Source organism: Eucyclogobius newberryi, unplaced genomic scaffold (genome assembly GCF_026437365.1).
Source record: "Eucyclogobius newberryi isolate DKJ021-1_F unplaced genomic scaffold, fEucNew1.0.hap1 SCAF_10, whole genome shotgun sequence".
Lineage (NCBI taxonomy): Eukaryota > Metazoa > Chordata > Actinopteri > Gobiiformes > Gobiidae > Eucyclogobius > Eucyclogobius newberryi.
In genome coordinates, this window is record NW_027315724.1 from 33,575,815 (window position 1) to 33,592,325 (window position 16,511).

At 41.8% G+C, this 16,511-nt stretch overlaps 1 protein-coding gene across 7 annotated transcripts; it reads right to left on the reverse strand.

The window, feature by feature from the left end:
• Nucleotides 1-578: 578 nt before the first annotated feature.
• Nucleotides 579-15,989, reverse strand: LOC140368387 (vascular endothelial zinc finger 1-like). Of its 7 annotated transcripts, none has more exons than XM_072455405.1 (8): nucleotides 15,849-15,989; nucleotides 11,365-11,797; nucleotides 10,061-10,559; nucleotides 8,874-8,943; nucleotides 7,796-7,973; nucleotides 6,102-6,143; nucleotides 5,257-5,322; nucleotides 579-5,099 (listed from the first exon to the last, which is right to left on the reverse strand). In XM_072455405.1, exons 1-8 carry the CDS (start codon nucleotides 15,879-15,881, stop codon nucleotides 4,732-4,734), a joined length of 1,689 nt encoding a protein of 562 aa, XP_072311506.1. In that variant the 5' UTR covers nucleotides 15,882-15,989; the 3' UTR covers nucleotides 579-4,731. The 7 variants fall into 7 exon arrangements, with proteins under 7 accessions (XP_072311506.1, XP_072311497.1, XP_072311539.1 ...); XM_072455396.1 differs by having other exon boundaries at nucleotides 10,061-10,583; XM_072455438.1 differs by lacking the exon at nucleotides 5,257-5,322.
• Nucleotides 15,990-16,511: the final 522 nt, after the last annotated feature.

Genomic DNA, 16,511 nt, shown 5'->3' on the forward strand with positions numbered 1-16,511 from the left:
TTAAGTGCATGTTCAGTTTTTCCTTCTCTAGTTAGTGATAAAAGGTTCTGTTATCTTAGAAATAACTGCAAAACAGTGAATCAAAAAGTATTGGTTTTATTCTTGTCATGTTTTTATACCAATGCGACTCAAGTATTCAGAACGCTCCGATTGATCCATTTTACTGCAGGTATTCAATATTCTGTAACTAAATACATTTAAGTATTCAGATACTATTTCCTATGGGGAAAATGAATGGACAAAGTACTTCCAGATCCAGGCGCTGGGCAGTGACACAATGTTTTAATTCAATAAATGCATTTTTCCCTTTTTAGTATCAAGAGAAAAAAAGGATAGCAGTAAAAAAAAATGACATAAATGAATAATACCTCAAGGTTTCTTGAATAGGTTTTTGAAAGATTAAATGTTAAACTGTTTAGAATATTTTCAATGAAAAATTTGAGTTGAATAAATACTGGGAAGTTGAATTTGTTTAATGATGTTTGCCACTGTAAAAATGTCAATAAAAACTTCTAATGTTGAAGCGTTTTCTTTTTCTTTTCATTAATGAAGAGAACGGACACAAATGAAGAGAGCCCGTCAGTGATCATGTTTTATTGTTTTCTTTTATTTAGACAAACCCAAATAAAAGGCACAAAAAACATTGCGCATATGTTTACATAATTATTTTCAATGGACATACATTTAAAAAAAATGTAGGAATGTTTAACCTTTCTGCTAATCAGAAAGCCTAACCTTTGTATATACAAAATTACCATTGATAATGTTCTAATACAAAAAGATGTATAAAAGGTTACTTATTTCTCCTGTGTCATATCTAACGTCCTCTAACAGTTTGTACAAAGATATTACATTCATCTGCCTTCACGTTTTCTGCCAAATCTATGGTAAAAACACAGAAAATAAAAGTCAAATTATTTGGCCAAATAAATGCATGTTTTTCACATTAGACTTGGAAATCATAAAATGGGCGTTACCGTCAAAAAATACAAAAATAAAAATTCATTCATTCAAGGCGGATATCGATAAACCATCATTATGTTTAAAAAAATAAGAGTTTGTGGTGAAGGCTGTGTTTTTACAAACGTTTTCCCTCACAGCACTCGGACAGGAAGCATTTGTTTTCTTTCAGGCACACTGTTAAAAAGTGGGAAGGGCCATAGACGGAAGACGAGCGGACCAACGGACAGCGGCGTACCAAACGGAGGCGGAGAAAACACCAGAATATAAATCGATAAACTAATGAAGATTTAGAGATCGATCATAAACATTATCGTGCTTTTTGACCATGAATTACCGTATATTCCACTTTAAACAGGTGCATTTTGTAACTTTCCTTGTTTTTTGTTCAACGGTTTATTTGGCATTAAACTTATCCACCTCCAGCGTCGAGCAGGTGACGCAACCGAGTTACGGGTCGGATCTGTGGAGAGGCGACGCACAAACACCTGAATAGATGAGGAAAAAGGGCTGTGCGACCTCGACAAACATAATTGCATTTATTTGGCTTATAATTTAAATCACAATTATTGCAAACAATGACTTTGAATTTAGTAAGAAGTACTAATATAATGTACATATTTTATGCTGCAACACTTTTGTAGTTGAATAGAGCAAAAATGAAAATCCCTACATAAAATCTTAGTTGCACAGCCCAATAGATTAATAGATCAATTTAATGTCAAACGGTGAGAATTTTCAGGCAAATGGCAGACGCTCCACTAGAAAGTTACTCTGTGCACCTTTAACCGTTGAAATACAGAGATATGGATGTGCAATAGCTTTAAAAGTTTACATTTTAATAGTGTGGAAGCAGCGTTTCCCATAGATTTCGTGTGCCGTTTGTTTTTTCCTCTTTATTCAATTTGTTGAATATAAAAAAGTCAATTAATACCATGTTTTTACGTTTAGGACAACACAAAGACCAATATTCTTATTTTTTTATGCCAGTGTATAGTTCAGGTTGTTCTGCATTTTAACATTTTTTTGCTGTACATCGTATGGGAAAAGCTGCAGTACGGCTTCAATTTAACTGAACATTTAACAACATTTTCCCCGTTATTTCTCGCCTCATTTGACACGCTCCGAATCGCCCGGTCCTCTGTGTTCAGCGTCTACGGGGGAAGGACAACACCACGCTCACGTCTGACCTATTTTTAGTGTTTTGCTTTAAGCCACAATAGCATACTTATGTTCATCATTCACATGCAACACTCCATTTTAAAACTGTGTTAATGCCATTTCGCTATAGAGCTACGACTCCCCCTGCAGGACGCTGCCGGCATGCATTCCACGTCAGCGAGAGGCACGCCATTTTGACCGAAACGTCCCGAGAACCCCCCCCCCCCCAAAAAATAATAACACGTAACACCGCCCGAGCCGAACCAAAACGCCCTTTAAAACGTACCGCTCTCGTGTAGTGTGCACATGGTGAAGTCAGCTGCAAGTGCTTTCGATGAATCGCACGGTAAGAGAACGGGAGCTGGGTGCGCGGGGGAAATCGATCGAGGATTGTAGTTATTTTTGATGCAATACGTCGCGCCGCACGACTTCAGGGAATACCGGGAGATATTTTTTTTGCAAGTTTTGGACCGTGCGTTTGAAATACAAAAGAATATACAATTTACTGTCACAGCAGATCGTTAGATTTATATTTACCGCTTCGACTCTTCATAAAAGACGCGATTCGAGCAATTATTTGTGGGTGAACGGCATTGAAGTGGAACAGTTCTTACCGGTTTAGTTTGAAAAGCAGCTCGTTTCTACCTTTGAATGGACGGCAAGTTGAATTACACTCCTCGTTATAAATGAGAAGATTTTGTAGTGTCGTTTTTTGCAAATCATTAAACGGTTATTCTCAGTAACGGTTCCTGAGTTCGACCAACAGTGATCAGATGAAAGTTACAGTAAATCATAATATACGCTCCTTGATGATACTGCCACCTACAGGGCACTTTTGACTCCTCCACTTCTCATAGGCAATAGAAAGTAACGAACGGGATCCATTTTCATGCGTGATTTCAAAACACTTCACAAAGTGCATCGGCGTGACACTTTTAAGCAATTGACGCCAAGTTTTAAAGCTAAATTTCCAACATTGTGTCAATTTCCTAAGCTTTCCGCCTCTTTTTTGCCATCCGACGCTAAATGGAGACGACAAACGGCGGAATCTAAAACAATCGAGATCAGAAATTGGGAAAAAATCTACATCTCATTATTCAGGATTTATCAATACTTCCATTTCAAAGCGGCTCTGCGGTCCATTATCATCTACTGCCTATGTTTCTACTTTCAAACATTTCATCCTGATTGACATTGTAAAAAATAATAATTAAAACTACGTCGTTATAAAGAAATTTAAATACATTTGTCGATGAGCAATAGTGACAACCAACCGTTTTTCTAACAAAATAATACAGTAAGGGAAGTATCGGGTTCGACGAAAAATAAAGCCTAAAAATCGCAACTGAACCGAAGCGTGAGCGAAACACAAATCTAAATCGCTCACCTTCCCCCGCAATGGAAGCGTAGTTTTTTTGTCGTTTTTTTTCATACGAAATACAAACTATTAAATACTGATAAAGTTCACTAAAATAATACCCCAAAAAAAAACCTGCGACAAAAACAGGTTTGTAAGACTCCAGCAACACATTTCCATCAGATTTTGTTAGCGACGTCTAGTTTAGTCATTCAAAGGCTAAAAAAACAAAACAAAATAAAAGCCTAAAGAGGTTAGGAGAAAGGGCGCTAAAAGGAAAACTGATCTGGCTCTGTCTCGGCTAAGTGTAGTAGTAATAAAAATCTATGCAAATGTCAGAATCGATGGGAAATGGAGGCGACTATAAAGAGACTAAAGACTGTCCATTGGGTCAAATGCAAAGCAAAACTGTCCTCCAAGTGGGTCACATTGTGTCCTACAGCGAAGTACTTACACAAAGTGCCAATAGATGCTTACGCAAAACTAGCGCGCAACATTCACTTTTTAAATCAATTAGCGCGAGAAGGAAAAACTAGTTTTCCTTACTTTTGTTACACAACAGTTTCGACTTCTTTGTGGCGGTCGCGTGATCGTCAGCCAATTTAACGCCGTTTTGACTGTGAACCGGGACGAGGGGGCCCTTTCTACTATCGCACACCCGGGATACTGTCCTGAAGGAGTTCGACGGCAAGCGGCGAGGTCGTTCTGCCTCAACCGGGAGGAAGACGGCGCCAAAACCTCAGGCGTGAATCAGCGGACACGACTACGGCACACGACTCCGAGGACGAGCGCTTGAAACTGTTGCGTTTACCCTGGTCTGAAAAACTAACCTTTCAAAATAAACTAGCAGAAGACCAAATTCCTCTTTTTGGATATTTCTTTTTTGGCAACTTTTTACAAACTATTTTCTCGTAAAAGCATCCACGGCGGAAGTACATTTCTTGTCGTTGCGTCCTTGGGCAAGACACTTCATCCACCTTACCCACGCATGAGGCTACGCTGCGCCAACAGCCTCCCGCAGTGAACGTAACGCAGCACAAAGCGACCTAAAGTGTCCGGGGGAAGGAAAAAAAGCGCTCGTGCATCATAGCCTCGACTTCAATAGACGACCGCCCTTACTTGTTACACACTGGCAAATAGTCGTGACCGTTTTCGCCTCTACTGGGAAGCACTCGCGCGTCGGAATTCTGACCCGCTACGGTGCCCACTTGGAGGACAATTCGACCCGCACCTCACCTAACCCCTTCTGCGCTCTACCAGGGCGGGGAGGAGGGCAAGACTTGGGACAAGAAGGGCATGCTCTCCATCGGCCGCATGGCTATATTGAGCGGGCCGGTGATATTCATTGGCATTGGCGTCGTGATGGCCACGGGGTGCGCCAGGTTCATGTGGGCCGTGGTGGGGATGTTGACCGACGCCAGGTTGACGGGGCCCGTGATGGTGACCCCGGACGGGTGCTGCAGGTTCACCGGCGTGATGTTGACCGTATTCGTGGTTATGTTCATCTGCGCCGCTATGGTGATGGGGTTGTTGAGGTTCCGGTTCACCGCCGAGGACGTGATGGCCGCCGAGTTGGTGACGGGCGTGGTGCTGGCGGAGTTGTTGTGGACGTTGTTGGCGTCTGCGGGGCAAAGGGCGGGGGCGGAGGGACAAAAAGAGAGAAAAGAAAAAGAAAAAGAAAACGCATTTTTAAAGTTTAACAAGTCGAAGCTGCTTTCAAAAATCGATAGCGGTCCAAGCTCTCGGTGCCACTGTGCCGTAATGTTGGAGTAACCTACCTTTTTGAGAGTTGTCAATAAGGAGTTGGAAGGAGTTATTTAAAACCTCTCCTACCGTCAACTCACCTGAGGGGTAAATTCAAAAAGCAGGATCAGTAGACTCACTCGGCTAAACCAGCGCGCCGCTAAAACACTACTTTAGAAACAAATCATGACAGAAGACACAGGAGTCTGGATGCACACTGCACACGTTTGCCCGTCACCCGTTTGGGGCGCAGACCGAGGTTCGGCGGCCGTACGGCGTTCCTCTCTCAGTCTGCCCCAGGGCACTTGCGACTAAAGGATTTGATTGGGTGACGAGCGATGGAAAATAAAAAAAGGACCCAAATGTGTGGTTTTGTTTTGTTTTTTTTTAATCTAGAGTTGGATGCTTTGATGTCTAATCCATGTGCCACTTTATAAGAACTGCATTTTAATCAATAAAACACAAAGACTCAGTTCATTATAAACAAATGGCTTATTAAGTATTCAGCGTTATGTTTGGGGAATTCATGAAGCAGTAACTAAGCCTCATTCTTAATACACCATTTGCTCATTATGAATTAAGTCTTTGTTCGTGCTTTATTAAGACGTGCATTACTTTTTTCTATTCCAAATTTGTTGACAGAAATGGCCTGTTTTAAGCTGAGGATTCAGTCCATGCGGTGTGCGTCGAGCCGGAGGTCCTACTGATCCTGCTTTCTGACGTTTAGCCTCTTTTACGGCAAACACATCCTCCTGTCCTGTGAACGCTATCTAGAGCTGGCCTTCACGGTGCAGTAAAGTGCGGGCGACGACAAACAAGGGAAAAGAACACTGCCACTTTTGTGTAGATCGTGAGTCGTTTCTACTCGCTACGGTTTTACCTTTTCGCGGCCCTGAGTGGTTCCACTGCCAGTCACTTTGGCCTAGTCGGAGATACAGACACAGGTTACACAGAGCACGGGCGAAACGGGGAGGCTGCTGCCAAAACTACTGTTGTTACTACTACTACTACTTAGGCTACAACTACAGCCACTACTTCTACTGCAGGCATCATGTGACCAGCCTCTTGCTGAAGGGACCAAGTGTGTGGAAGAAGTTAAGGACTCGAGACACTTTTGACTTGAGATGGGCAATACCTCAGAGTTTAGAGAATATTGTGAATGAATGTCGTTTTTGAAGATGTGTACAATGGGGGGGGAAAGTACATTGTGTATAGTAATAAAACAAATGCTATAAAAGAGATTTAAAAGTCGTATTGTAAACGTTTAAAGGGTAGAAGATGCACGTTTGAATGTTTTATTTAACCGATAGTTGGAGCCCTTTGCGGTCAAGTCGGTTAAACGGTTTTGTTGTTTTCTACCCTGCGAGTCCATGACGAGGGTAAATGAGGAGCAGCGACGGGTTTGAACTGCACAAACACGGCTCAATAAGCATCTGAAGAGTGTTTGATACTTTAAAAAGAAAAGTTGATACTACTTTTTGCCAACACTACTATGAACGTGTACTTGTTACTAGGAAAGTATGTGTATAATCATTGCATCATGTTCACAGAAGTCCTGTTTGTTGCTTTAATCAGTGTTTCCCATGTATTTCAGGACGACTACAGTGGTACAAGTCATTTCCATGAGACTAATCTAATCTCCTATAACTTGTTAAGTATAAATTGCAACTATATTTATTTAATTCATTAATAATCGTCTCTTTTGCCCAGTATTGTAGCTGTAACATGTTTATAATGATACGATGGGCAAAAAAGTGTGTCTTGTGATATAGTGAAAAGTCCAGGTTGTTTGTAGACTATAGAACAAACTGATGTGGGACTTTCAAATGTACTTTTTGGCGACGTTATAGTCACTTTAACAGTTTAACAGTCACTTTTGTCGACTAAACAAGACCGGATCCCGAGTCAATTGTCCGGTAGAAAGACTTTTTTTCACCAGAACGTGCCTTTGCTATGAAAGACACAAAATCCATGTGAACAGCAGGCGTAGCACAGACGAGGGACGGGACAAGATGTCGTGCCACAATGTAAATAAAGTCGCCACAAGGTCGTGCACACGTGTGGAAAACTTCTTGTGTTACGTTTGAATTTGGAATGGGTTGAAACTGGTTGAGTCAAATCTCCTGAGAAGCTGAAGCTAAAAAAAACAGTGCCCTACCACTACAGCAAGAATAGAAATAAAAACTGATCTGAACATTTTGAACTGAACCACAGTGTTTGTTTATCATAAAATATGTCAAAACGTTGTCTCGCATTGTGAGAATTGTGTCTTGAAACGTGCCCATTCCTGAGAGCGACAGGAGGTTTTAAGAGGCTTTTGGGTTTATTTTTATGTTTCCAGTGTTTCCCATTAATTAAAGAGACTACGGTGGCCCGCCATAGTCTGAAACCAAATAAGCAATGCTTGCTGTCCACTAAATCGATAAAGGCAACAAGATTTGGAGATTATTCAGAGGCAATAAGCGACTTTACCCACGAAAACGTATGAGGCTTGCTTGTGTCGCCGTAGTCTCCGCATGAAGAAACACTGTTTTTTTTCAGTCCAGATGTGGCGCCGGAGTGTCGCGCTCTCACCTTTGTTGTTGCACTGTTGGTTGCTGTTGGTGAAGTTGGCCTGTCCGTGGGTCTTGAGGTGACTGGTGATGTAGGCGGCGCTCAGCATCTTCCCGCACACGTTGCAAGTGACTTTGCCCTCGTGTCGGATCATGTGGGAGCGCAGCCGGTCTTTGGTAGCGAAGGCGGAGGTGCAGGCCTAAAGGGTCAGAGCGGAGCCAAACGGGTGTCGTTACCGGGTTTACGTCGGGGGGAGGGGAAAGGTTAGGCAGCCTTACAGTACCAAAGGGCTCATTTTCTTTTGGAATAGACTAAAGAACTCCTTGGTCAAAAAAAGACTTGCAACGAGGATTGATTGGCCCAGTGGTTCTCAGAGCTAGGGGGGGCCGCGTGGTGATTTAAAGATGTAATATAAACATGATAACACTGCATTTAAATTTTTTTTTTTGATTGGAAAAATACATCAGACAAATGGGAAAAAAACTATTTCCGGACTTAATTTGGAAATGGACAAATTTGACAGACTTTGGGCCAAATGGGACTGCCGTAATTTTGGAAATAAATAAAACTCTAAATTACAGAAATCATCAGTTTCATGTTATTTAGGGGGTCGCGGCATGAAAGGTTTGAGAAATCTCTGGATCAGTCGACTAAGTAGAGCGTTAGAATTGGCAACGGCTGTCAAAATTATCTCTATGATGCAACTATATATTTGAGCTAAAGCGCACTGACGAGACAAGAAAAGTAGTTGCAAATTCCACATTTGTTCGTAAAAAGTCAGAATAAATTAACAAGTCATTCTCAAATCTGTTAAATCATTTCATGTCTTCTCCTTTCTGCAGTTATATAAATACTTTGAAATCACAATAAAAGGATTGTCGACTAAGATGCCATCAACCGTTTCTCAGCTCAATTAAAACCAGCTCATTCCAGGTCCAAACCAGGGCTAAACCTGATGTAAAATAGAACAATTTGACTGCTTTACTAGAACTTAAGGACTAGCCCAAAGGAAGACAGTTTGAGGACCGCTGGACTAAACAGTTAAAATAATAAAGTAGTTGGTAAAGTTTGTAAAAAGGTTCTGATCCTGATCGCTTACCGTTACTTGGCACTTGAAGGGACGCTCTGAAGAGTGGACGTGTTTGACGTGACAGCTGAGATGATCCGGTCTGTCCGGGAAGAGGATGAAAAGGGAAAATTTAAGTTTGACACTTAAATTTACATGCCGTCTACTTGGATTTAAAACGTTCTTTCATTAGATCTAAAAAGGAGAGCGCCAAAATATCGAAATATCAATATATCACGATATAGTATCGATACCGTGGGTTGCTGTATCGATATATATCGCCTTGAGTCATTTTTGGTATAATCATTATGAGTCCGCACAACAATTTGGTAGCCCGTTTTGATGATTAAAATGGGTGCATTTCATTTCGAGTTTGTGGTTTAACAAAGAACAATATTTTTTAAAATGTATTGGTTCTTTAAAAAAAAAAAAAAAAAAAAAAAAAAAAAAGCGTTATATATATATATATATTGTAGAATATCATGAGCAATTTATCGATTATCGCATGTATCGCAAAATCGTGATATTATCGAAATTTTAGTCGTGCATCGAATTGTGAGGGACCCTGTGATTCCCAGCCCTATAGCAGGACTTTATGGTAAACTAGGGCTATTCTAGAAAAGTATTAATTGATCAGAAAGTATTGATTCTCATGCACAAATATCAATACTTTTTTTTAGGGAGTGTCTACAGAGCCGCGGCGTGCGGCAGAAACTGCTATGTTATTTTGTGCCGCGGCTCCTGAAACTGCTGCACTATTTGACCGCGTCGGGTTAAGGTCAGGGTTAAGGTCAGGGTTAAGGTCAGGGTTAAGGTCAGGGTTAAGGTCAGGGTTAAGGTCAGGGTTAAGGTCAGGGTTAAGGTCAGGGTTAAGGTCAGGGCCATTTGACCGCGCCGCGGCTCTGCAGCCACGGCCTTTTTTTATATGTATCTGCATGGTTATTTAATGTTTGGATCAATTAAAACTGAGGTGGAGAGGAAACGTCAAAGTACATCATTTTTGGTAGAGGGTTTGTCTGATCAATATCGCATGACTTGCCATAATATTACTTTGTATCAGATAAAAAAACATCACTAGTACAAATCATAGATAAGTAGTTCTAATTTAAATCTAGACTAAACTTAGTAGATTGTTCGCCACTTGTCTCCGTTCAAATACGCAACACTTTTCCACACGGTCGGCTCGTTTCAAACCACGTTTCGTCCCTTCGCACACCGACCTGGAGAAGCCCTTGCCGCAGACGGAGCAGATGTACGGCTTGTGCACCCCTCCGTCGTGGGACCGCACGTGGTAGGTCATCCGGTCTTTTCTCTTGAAGCGCTGCTGGCAGATGGGGCACTCGAAGGGCTTCTCGTCCGAGTGGGAAAGCTTGTGGCGGTTCAGGTGGTACACGTCCCTGAAGGCCTTTCCACACATGTCGCAGCCGTGGTTTTTCTTCACAGGTTTGGGCGGTTTCTTGGGGATGTTCTGCTGCTGCTGCTGCTGCTGTTGTTGCTGTTGCTGCTGCTGCTGCTGCTGCTGCTGCTGCTGCTGCTGTTGCTGTTGCTGCTGCTGTTGCTGCTGCTGCTGCTGCTGCTGCTGCTGCTGCTGCTGCTGCTGCTGCTGCTGTTGTTGTTGTTGTTGTTGATGCTGGTGCTGCTGGTGGTGGTGCTGGTGGTGCATCGGGGACATGACACTGGTGCCGGTGGCTGTGGAGGTGGTGGCTGTCGTCATGATACCTATAGGCGTGGACAGGAGATGTCCTTAAACAATGACAAAACAGAATTAGACAGGGTTTAAAAATGGTACAAAGGCGTCACAATGTCGTCTAACGTTCAACGGTGCAAAGCAATGTAACTAGAAATAATACAGACATGCAGGTTAATACTTGAATTGTTGTTTTTAGAGATATGCTCAATATTCTAACCATCTATAATTCAAACTTTTTATAAAATTACTTCAAAAAAGAGCTGGTTGAAATTAAACTGAACAGAAACTTGTCTGTGTGATTATGTCGATTGAATAAATGTATTTACACCCAAGTACTATGGGTCTGAGCGACAATAAAGATGAATTTAACTTTAACCTCGACCTAAAAAAAAAAAAAAAAAAAAAAGAGCATGTTTAAATCATCCTCATGGCTCTCGCTGTTCGCTTTGAGTCGCTGCGGGCCTGACCAATCACAATTACTGACCATTTTGTTTATTAAAATGTGCTTGTTCCAGTCGATAAAACAACATTCTAAATTTAAAGCGTTTTGTGGTATAGCGCGCGTCACAATAATCCGGTCAGTTTATGCAACAATAATCGAATAAGTCGGGAAGTTTAATGTCTCAAAGCTGGTTACAAACTAGAGGAATGTGAATTAAAGCCAAAATGTCACTTTTTAGTATCAAAAAATGGGAATAATTGTAAAAATCATGATGTTTCGTAAACCTCAAATGTAATACTATGACATCCCTAACAGCCAGCTCAAGTCGTAAGAATAATCACATTTCTATAGTGCTTTTTGGACACACATTCATGACCCGAGCAGACACGTACCTGCCACTGTGGTGATGTAGGACTGGTTGGCGTTGTTTTCTCGGGGGACGGCGGTGGATATTAGCGGCACCATGGTGGGCGCGGTCTGTGTCTTCTTGGGCTTGGAGACCATCTTGATTCCCGTGTGGCTGGATTCGTGTCTCCTCAGATGGTAGCTGTCTCGAAACGCCTTCTGGCACAAGCCGCAGACGAAGGGCGTTTTGGACTTGGGCTCCTTTTTGACCACCACCGGGCCCCCGGGACCAACAGAGTTCATGCCCGTTCCGCTCGCCACATTGTCTTTGAGGAGCTCGGCCGCGCTGACCGGGGGCTTCTGGTCCAGGGGGATGGGTAAAACCGGCTTCTGGTCCGGCGGGTCGTTCCCAGAGTTGAGCAGAGGGAGCAGGCTGTTGGCGGACACTGGGTGCTGGTGATGGAGAGCCTCGTTTGCCTGCTGCAAGAGACAAAACACGTGTGTTCTTTTATATACGTGTAAAGAAATAAAATAAAAGCAGCCAACGCAATCAATACAGTATAGAAGATCACAAAAGACAGTATAAAAACTCTCAAGACACTACAACTGCCAATTTAATGTAGATTATTCCTTTCTCCTCTAATGCAGTGTTTCTCAAAAGAGGTTTGTGCACTGCTCGTGATGTGCAGACTGTCTCTTGTGGGCCTTCTGCAGTTTGAATATTTGTTTTATTTAGAAACAAATCTGTTCATGATTTTGCCCTCCATTGGATAAATCATTATTGTCATTATGAACCGTGTTTAGTCCTAAATTAGGCCTGATCATGTCCGGGCTTAGATCTGATGACTCGACCGGATTAAGAACGAATGGAAACTAATTTATAATATTACCATTAGTGTGATTATAAATAAAATGTCCTATTATTAGAGTCATTTCTTGTATCAAATTAGGTTTTGGAGCTACACAATTATTCTCACTATAAACTATCTTTTTAATATATGTACTTAAAGCTCATCTAGGCAAGTACAATTTATACAATACAGTTTTTGTGCAGTGATGTAATAGTGGGATCATCATAACATTTTCTTATCAATTAAATGTAATATTACTACTTTCCAGAATATAGCCTTTGTAGTGAATTAGGGATGGTTGATAAATCTATGCTGTTGCTGTCAGCGATCTCAGAGCGGTTTCTATTGGTCTGGTATTGAAAATGTTGCAGACATTTTTTCAGCCGGCCTTCTTGAGTGCCCTTTATTTGCTCTACTTTATTATTAGCATATCAGATATTTATTTTTAACCAAGACTGAGGCGGCAACAACAAAAACATGTTATTTCACTATTGTTTTTACTTTTTATGACAATGCATTCGTGCAGAGCGGACTCTTTCACTGTCCGAGACGCCAGCCTCCTTAAAGCCAGTCGACCAGACTTTTTGTGATGGGGTCAGATCTTCCGCGAAATTCATTGCTATAACATGATGTGTGTCAATGCGTCTCCATGGTTACAAGTGTACTGCAGCCGGAGTCGCTTCTGGAGGACACAAGCCAATTTTTCCATGATCGGCTGAGCCGTCGGTCACTCGTCAAGGCCTTCTGTTCGTGCAATGCAACCTTTTCACAATAAGGCTGTTTCTCCAGGTGGTAAACGCTGGAGGTTTTATGTTGAAAGCATCTGGATATTTTACCTGAAACATGACATCGCAGCCGCACTAAAACTTTTGCAAAGACAGGACTTTACAACTCCACACGACGCTACACGGCCCTCAATAAAACAAAGCAGAAAGATGAGGAAGGAAGAATGGCAGTGAGCACCAGGACAGAGCTCCTGCAGCCGCTGCAGCGGTTTTGAGTTTGTGTTGCTGCTCCACCGGCGCCCACCTCTGGGGCTGTGCCCTTCTGTAAAGTGCCACTCACACATGGGACCCAGTGGGACATTATAGATCTATGTGTGGGACAGGGGGCATAAGCATGGACAAGAATGAGCGGAGTGAAAGTTACTTCCACTATAAAACTAAAACACCTGCCCAAAAGAAAGCATTTTATGCTTCGGCTCTTTTAACTTTCCAAGAGTCTACCAATGTTGTGTGAACCAAGATGGAACAATACCTTCAAATAAGATAAGATAAGATATTCCTTTATTGTCCCACATGGGGAAATTTCATTGGTGTAACGCAGGTAGATACAGAGGCATATAGTAAAACATTCTTTGGAGATGAATGAGAAATATTGATTAACTACAAATCAAAAACGTGATGCTTCCAAGTGTAAAAAACATGCGCAGCTGAACAGCATGAACGAGGCTGCTGAGCTACTATAGTGCTGGAATTCTTGTTCAAACTGATTAAATTTTTCTGAAAAGTGTTACAATTCCTTCCCATAACTGGTTTTTTTAGGAACTCTCTCAATCTGCACAAATAGTAAAACCAGATAAATCTTTAAAAATGTCAAATATTACCCCAAAAAACTGGCCCAAAATGTTTATCAGTGCGTTGTGTCCAGTTGAAATATTCATAATCCCTTTGCCCGTGTCCCACTGGGGCCAAGCCGTGACCAAAGGGACAATGGCGGCAGCAGCTGCAGACTAAAGATGTGCCGTTTTATCCTCTGCTGCCGCTGCTCACTCTTTATTTACGACTCGTACGTTTGCTCTGGGTTATTGTCCCCAGATTTAAGGACATTCAATGCTCCATTGTCTTGGTTTATGTTCCCTTCTGCAAAACACCTGCTCCAAGTGCAAATCCCAAAAACATACAACATTTCAAGTTCAACTGTACTCACTTTGCAAATGAAATTAAACTGTGTTAGTTTAGTCATGACAGTAAACGCGCTTGTGTTTGGTTTTTCAGGGCAAGTTTCATACAAAATTGACCTGAATTTGGATCTGCTGACCACAATTTCCTCAAAAAAAAAAAAAAAAAAAAGAGGCTTAACCAAAAGCAAACAATACATTGCTTTTAATTCAACTCCTTCGTGTACAAATACTACCACCAGTATTACAGCCCGGGCCACAGATATTAGTCAAACTACTAGTCCAGCAACTCCAACATTACTTTGATTAAATGACAAATCTGTGCTTTTAATTCTTGCAAACATCCACTTCCACCAGACCACACAATAACAGTGGTTGAACAGACCCACTCATGCTGAATAATGGACGTCTGCTACAATTAGTGAGAAGGGAAAAACAGCAACAGCTCCAGAGTAATTCAGATCAGGAGAAACTGCACTCATACATATAAATGAGTATGGTATATTAGGGCAGCAACAATAATATATTGGTGTTCTAGATGGCAGCAATTTATTATATCAACTATTCAAACTATTATTATTTTCATCCAAATAAAAAGGTGAACTGAAGGTGATAAATCAGAAATCAGAAGCTATTTTTACATTTTGACTTAGTTATAAATGGAATATAACTTTTGGAATGTGACTGAAGAGTCAATTTGTCAGTTATACTTATCAAAATACAATTACAATTATTTGAATAGTCGACTAGAGACGATTATTCCAACGAATAGTTGCAGCACTAATGCCCCGGCACATTGCAAAGTAACCTCAACGAAGCCACTGCATGAAAAAACGATTCTAAAATGCGTTTAATCTTCTTTTAACACAGAACAAACACATGCAAAAAGAACATGCAGCTGAGACACTGTTACTGTGTGGAGCTAAACCCCGGTGTGGCCTGGTTTAGTCCGGAAACAACAGATGTTTTGGTGACATTTTAGGCGCATCCTTGTTTACACTGCGGCTTAACGAAACTTTCTCTAAACGCGTTCTTCCAAAAACTTTAACGCTTCCAGGACGTCTACAAGAGGCCAACCCGAGAGGCCAGCGTCACCGCAAACCGCTTTAGCAACACAACATGCATCCGGCATAGCGTTATATTTAGAGTACATCTCCAGAAGTGTGTTCATGTGCGGAGTATCTGGTTTACAGGCTGCGAGTCCGCGTGCGAGACTCTCTGGAGCGGTTAGCATTAGCATCGGAGCTAATCCATCGAACTTCTTTAGGCACAGACAAGTTTCGCGTGGTGTCTTTAAATCACCAGAGTCCACCCGACACACCGCGCGAGGCATCTGCGCCGCGGTAAAAAGCAGCATATGGAGGGGAAAAGCCGATGAAATACGACACGACACGCGGGCAGCCTTTGACCAAGCAACTAAAACGCGTTCAATAATAGCATTAGCATTAGCGCCGAAATGGCTAACGCGCGCTTCAAATTAACAGCTGTGATAAACTGTTTTGGGGGCGATCGGTTCGTGATACGCCGCGGCGCAATGACCGGGCGCACGCCGCCGCTCGCGTGATGCGTGCGATCGCTGCGTTCCGGGCGAAAAGTCGCACCGAAAAGCATTTAAAAACAGGTTCGCGCCGAGCTAATTGGCAAGCTAATGCTAACGCCATTGTTTTGCTCGGCTAGGCGCATCACTCCAGAAAGTGAAATAAAACAATCACAGGGCGATTTTGACGCCGCGCAACGAGCACGGCGGTAGATCCGAGTTGTGTGGCCCCGTCCCACTTACTTGAAACAAATATGTACTCCAGCTCGGCTCCATTGCGAGAGTTAAATGCTGAAATCTGCAGGAAACCAACAAGGACCTAAAACAAAGCAGCTAAACATGGCAGATACGACTTCCGGTGACGCTCATGGCGCAACTGTGCGTAACGTGCGTGAGTGACCGCATCAATCTAGAGTGCACACGAGTAGGTTTCTGCTACTGCAAAATACAAGTACTTCATCCCACTAGATATTCTCAATTTAAGACCGAATTGGCCAAGTTAATGTTGATAGAAAAGCATGCCATTATACAGGAGCAAAAAAGTTCAATTGTCACATTTAACAATTATTAATAGTAATAGAGTATTTTTTTTTTTTTTTAACAACAGAAGTGACACATTTATTCTTTAACCTTTTATGTATTTTTCCATTTATTCAAACACAGATTGTGACCATTGACATGTTATAACAGATAACCCATCTGCCAATTCCGCAGGACTCAAACCATAAGCAAAAGTTCTTTTCAGACCAGTTAATGTAGTGAAGTAGAAATGACAAATACCTGCTGTTAGATGTTTAGTAAAAATAAAGTTTTAGTTGCCACTTAGGATTCGTTTTTTGGCCTATGGGCTTTATTAGACAGCATGAAATGGGGATGAGAGAAGGGAGAACATGCAGTAAATTGTTG

Excerpts from the sequence above, each read along its gene's own strand:
- LOC140368387 (XM_072455396.1), bottom strand. The coding sequence starts at position 15,881 with ATGGAGCCGAGCTGGAGTACATATTTGTTTCAA. Across the intron at positions 6,144-7,795 it reads CCAACAGTGCAACAACAAAG|GCCAAAGTGACTGGCAGTGG; the intron begins GTGAGAGCGCGA and ends ATCTCCGACTAG. Across the intron at positions 5,323-6,101 it reads CCACTCAGGGCCGCGAAAAG|GTGAGTTGACGGTAGGAGAG; the intron begins GTAAAACCGTAG and ends TTTACCCCTCAG.